The following is a 5,580-nucleotide window of genomic DNA, read 5'->3' as shown; positions in this document are numbered from 1 at the left end:
CAAAAAGAAAAAAGCAACAATAAACTAACAATGGTCACTAAAAAGGGAAAAAATAAAACACTAAATTACAAAACCAGAATATTCCCACCCCCTCCCAAAAAAAGGAAAAGACACCCTCTAGATAAGTTTTTTTGTAAGGTAGGTGAATCATCTGAATGCTCAGACAATAGGTAGCTTTAACCTAAACTATACTACATAGATAAGGTGTTGGATTAAAGAGTAACTAAAGTAAAAAAACAAAATGTACCTGTACATATGTGCTTCAATTTTCAATTCTCAATTGTTTCATCCTAATTTTTTTAGAATTCTGTGTAGATTTAGTCCCCATAAATATCTTATAATTGTTCTAGAGATTCCCGCCTGCAATCATTTCCTTTATGCAGGTGTCTACAATTCATTCTGTTCTCTTTGTAGACACCCACTCAGATGCACTGAGAGCTGAGAGTGTAAGTGATGACAAGTGGTGAGCCAAAATGAAAGAACAAATCCCTGGTATCTCTGTAGACACGCATGCTCCTTCTTGATGGCCTCTGGATGGTACAGACTGTGCTGTGCTAATCATGTGGTTGATTACTGTTTCAGAAGCAAGTCTGAAAATGTAACCAATCAAATGATGGGCAGAACACATAGCTAAAGTCGACACCATCCAATGACCAGCTCCTTCCCTGGAACATACATGTCCAAAGGGTGCCTGGAGATATGTTCTTTCACTTCTGCAATCACCAGGAAGCCTATGTATCACAACCCCCCACCCTACTAAGAAACAGAAACTGCTGTTACCAGTATGGACTGATAATATTCACACATTTTTAAAGTAACATAAAATATTTCACCAACACTAATATAGCATTTTGAGTCAATGGGTAATGTCTTCAAAATTACTTAAAGAAGAATTCCAGGTATAGATATTTTACATAGTTACATTGGTTCAGCTTGGACCAATGCAGTTATGCATATACCATAATTATAGGATCCATCTAACAGCTAGAAATCACTGTAGTAGGCACACCTACTACAGTGATCTCCACTAGCTTCCAGGTCCTATGCCAAGCAACTGTCTTGGTGCAATATGAACACAGGAGGTTGGACACTCGATAGGAGTGCTGTTCAGAGAATGCTTTGCATTTTCCCAATAACTGCAAAGTATTATCTAATTTAACAAGGTGGAGAGCATGACATTATTGCCCTGCCTCTCCACCTTATCCAGATATATATTCCAGATAATATTCAGAGAATATTTTGCATTCATTGAGCATAGTTTTGATGCACCTGTAATGTATTAAGGGGTGCTTCAATTTGCCTATTACAGTATTTACAAAGTAAATGCATACTCTTGTGTTTTGATTGTGTGTGACATTAAATGCCAGTGTAGTTACAGTAGTAAATGGGGCTTATAGGGGCAGAGTTGAATACAGAAATTATTTTTATTAACTGGTCTAATTTTTGAATGAATTGCTGATAAAGGATATACATTCAGAATGAACAGCCTGCATATAGTTCACTGATTCCCGCTGTGTGATCCACCATTCTTTTAGTATGATCTACAAGATTTTCATCTTGCCATATCTTACTGAAGATTCTATTTTTACTATTAATACTTGTCTGTAGTATGTTGTTTGTTATGTTTCGAATTATATATTTCCATAATTACTTTACGAACATACACATAAACAATAATAATATATTCCCTGAGGTGGATATGCAAGACGAATTCTTCTGGGCTTCATTCACCAATAAGAATGATCCCCATAATTATCATTAGACTATTAATATGCTTTCTGGAATTGAAAGCAAAAAAGGACAAAAGACGGAGTGCAAAGAGCTGGACTTACATTGTCTTCCTTCAGTATTACTAAGAATTTCCCTATATTTTTAGTTTGATTTATTCTGTATCAAATACAATATATATTTCAGTGTATGTTTATTTAATGAGAGTTCATTACATATATATGTTTTGTTTAGTTTTTTTACACAATAGCATATGTTCTAATTTTTGCAAATTTATTGTTTTTGCTTTAATTTGCGTGTGTTTTTTTTTTTTCTTACCAGAAATGTTGGTGGTCATGGATCAGACCAATCTGACTGCAACAACTTATTTCATAATTGCTGGGTTCTCAGATCTTCCTGTTTTGCAGGTACCAATTTTTCTTCTGGTCCTGCTTATTTATCTCATCACTATTGGAGGTAACTCAACCATTCTTCTTCTAGTCTATACAGATCATCACCTCCACACTCCCATGTACTTCTTTTTGGCCAACTTGTCCATAGTGGATATCTCTTGTTCAGCTATCACTCTACACAAAGCCCTTGAGACATTTATAACAGGAGATAAAACAGTTTCTCTTTTTGGCTGTCTCATACAAATCTTTATATATTTGTCTTTGTTATGTGATGAGTTATTAATTTTGACAGCCATGAGTTATGACCGTTATGTAGCCATATGTAACCCACTGCAATATCACACAGTCATGAGTCGTAGAGTCTGCTTAATTTTGGCCTCTGTGTGCTGGACTTGGGGAATTATTGAGACTGTACCAATATTTATTGAATTACTTGGCTTTACATGCTACACATCTTTTACATTAAACCACTTCTTTTGTGACATTGTGCCTCTAAAAAAGTTATCTTGTAGTGACCCATATGTTCTAGAACTTTATATGCTAGTTGTTGGGATTTTAATTGGCACTTTTTCTCCATTCCTTATGACTTTTATCTCTTATGTCTTCATTATTTCCACCATATTGAGGATCCGTTCAAGCTACGAAAGACGTAAAGCCTTCTACACATGTTCCTCACACCTAACAGTGGTCATCCTTCTATACAGCAGTCTTATCTTCCAGTATGTAATACCACACTCATTTGTCAATTTAGACTTGAATAAGCTTTCTTCTCTGTTTAATACAGCTTTAATTCCCATACTGAATCCACTTATTTACAGTTTAAAGAATAAAGATGTAAAAGCAGCTTTTAGCAGGAGATTAAGAATGGCCACAAAATATTGCAGAGTAGAGGTTCTTCAGTTTTGTTGTACAGCAAACCATTGAGTGGATTATGACATATATTTACTGTAATGGTAGTTTCTTTAAAGTGTATGTGAACCCTCACCTTGTAAAACAAACCATTCAATTTAAAATAGAAATGAATGGCAAAACATTTGTGTACACATGTAGGAAACATTACAAATACCTTTTTTCTTTTTTTAGAAGTGATCACATACCCTCTGTTTGCAGCTGCATAAGAGCTGGGGGAGGAGAAACAGTAGCATGCAGAACTTCCCAGTGAATGACTGTGTAGGGAGGGTGTGTCAGCCAGGTCTGATCACTGGAGGAGAGCAGGCTTATGTATTCCAATGGACCTGAAATTCAGATATATATTTTTCATGGTAAAGTATGTGAGCCCTTACCTATTAAAACAACCCATTTAGTTTAAAACCAAAATGCAAGACAAAATGTTTGTGTATTATTATTATTATTATACTACAGGATTTATATAGCGCCAACAGTTTGCTCAGCGATTTACAATATAACGGGAGACAATACAGCAATAATACAGTTCAACACAAGAGGGTTAGGAGGGCCCTGCTCCTTGGAGCTTACAATCTAAGAGACAGTATATTTTCTAAAAAATTATGAACATCTTTTATTTTTTTCTAAGTGATCACATGATCTCTGTTCTCAGCTGCATGAGGTACTAAGGGCTCAAATACACTAACTTACGTTCAGGGGTGGACTGACAACTCATGGGGCCCCTGGGCAATAGGGGATCATGGGGCCCCTGTGTCCTTGCCCAAACTCAAAAAAAGCCTATGAAAAAGGTACCAGGGGCATTTCATGGGGCCCCCTACTGACCCCGGGCCCTCGGGCAGTGCCCGAGTTTCCAAATGGTCAGTCCGCCCCTGCTTACTTTGTATCGCCTTCTCGCTGCTTATTTAACCCCTTCAAGCCTACCTACACTGCATTGCATGCAGTGGCAGGGCTTTCCAGAGCAGCCTCATTCACTTGAATGGGTCATGCTTGGTGGGCAGTAGTGCCCAATGAAAGTAGTACTGGGTATAGTTCTTGCTGTGGCAAAGCATCCAGGATGCATATCTCCATATCTACTGTATATACGTGATTTTGCACAACCGTGCCGCCCTGTAGCTGTATATCTGCTATAGGGCAGTCGGGAAGCAGTTAAAATGGTAGTAAAGTCTTGTAATCTAAAATCCACTGAAAAGCAGGGTTTTTATAACAGAAGAGACTCTAGTAGTCTCTTCTGTCATAAATATCCCCCTGCCTGTCAGCGGGTAATGTGATCTGAGCCACAAATGCGCCAATCAGAATATATTTTTGGCCCGCTCTGCCTGCAGCGGCGATGTGACTCCCATGCACATGTGCGGGAGTGACATCATCCGTGGCCTGGTCATTCAAATGACTGAAGATCTGGAACCCAGAAGGAAGACTGGGCTAAGTTGGAAGCCACCAGAGACCAGGGAGAGCCGTGTCAGTGCAGTGCTGGAGGGCTCCATCTGCAAGTAAGCAATACATACTAGTACATTATGACCTAAACCTGCACAGGGACCATTTTGTTTTAAATAAAGAAAGAAACTTTACTACCACTTTAAAGTAGAACTGATGCAAGAGATTGCAGTACCACTTTCACACACATTAGCATTAACTCGTTAAGTTTAACTTTTGTAGTATTTCAGTTCTTGTGTATCATTTGCTAATTTTTCAATTCATTTTGTTTTCAAGTCAGAAAAATTTTATTGCACAGATAAACTTAATTTACTACACATTGTAAGAGATTATCACATGACCTGTGGCTCCTGAAAACTTCTGGCTAATATTTACAAAGAGTTTTGTATGAGGTATCTATGGAGAACAGATAGAAAAAAAGAGTTAATTGAGGTGGTGATAAAACAACTCACAATATAAATAAATGTATATGTATAAATGTTTATGAAGAACTATATATATATATTCTGCAAATCAGTCCATTATCCATAAAGTGCAATAGTTCTTCTACAACAAAGTGCAATAATATATAACTTTTGTGAAATAAAGTGCTTCATGCAAATTCCACCACTTCCTGGTCCTTGTGTTCCACACGACCTTTGTGTACCACCACCGCCATGACCTTCTCAATTAGGAGTTGGTCTACATGCACTTGTTTGTATATATGGATTCCCCCACTCCAGTATGTCAATCCTCCATGATCTTCATTAGTAACTCAGCCTGAGGTATCATGTATTAAAAGGGAGAAGGAGCGCTGTATATTGTGGGTTATATTTGTCATTGCACATTATTATGTATATTACAGAAGCTTTTTTGTATAGGGGGAGTTAATATAGTGCAGGTGTTTTGGTTATATGTGTAACAATACTGTATGGATACATTGCAATTTATACTGTTTTACAGTTTTTAAGATATAATTATAATAAAGAATACTCTGTAATTTTTAACATTGTTTCCAATTTGTCTACAAAGTCCCATTCAATGGGGGGAATTTTGTTCTGTATATACCATTATTATTTAGGGTTAGAACAACTCGTTATCTTGGGACTTACCCACATTCATGGTAAGTATTGAAGCAGCCTGG

General features: G+C 37.1%; 1 protein-coding gene across 1 annotated transcript; it reads left to right on the top strand.

Annotated features, from left to right (window-relative positions):
* The first annotated feature begins 2,063 nt into the window (after nt 1–2,063).
* LOC149460257 (olfactory receptor 5AR1-like) lies at nt 2,064–3,044 on the top strand. Its single transcript, XM_089679877.1, has one exon. It carries the CDS (start codon nt 2,064–2,066, stop codon nt 3,042–3,044), a length of 981 nt encoding a protein of 326 aa, XP_089536003.1.
* Nucleotides 3,045–5,580: the final 2,536 nt, after the last annotated feature.

Source organism: Staurois parvus, unplaced genomic scaffold, assembly GCF_062004578.1.
Source record: "Staurois parvus isolate SC_StPar_1 unplaced genomic scaffold, SC_StPar_1.0 ptg000232l, whole genome shotgun sequence".
Classification (NCBI taxonomy): Eukaryota; Metazoa; Chordata; class Amphibia; order Anura; family Ranidae; genus Staurois; species Staurois parvus.
Note: the sequence above shows the minus strand (reverse complement) of the source record. Positions and strands in the feature narration are given on the sequence as shown.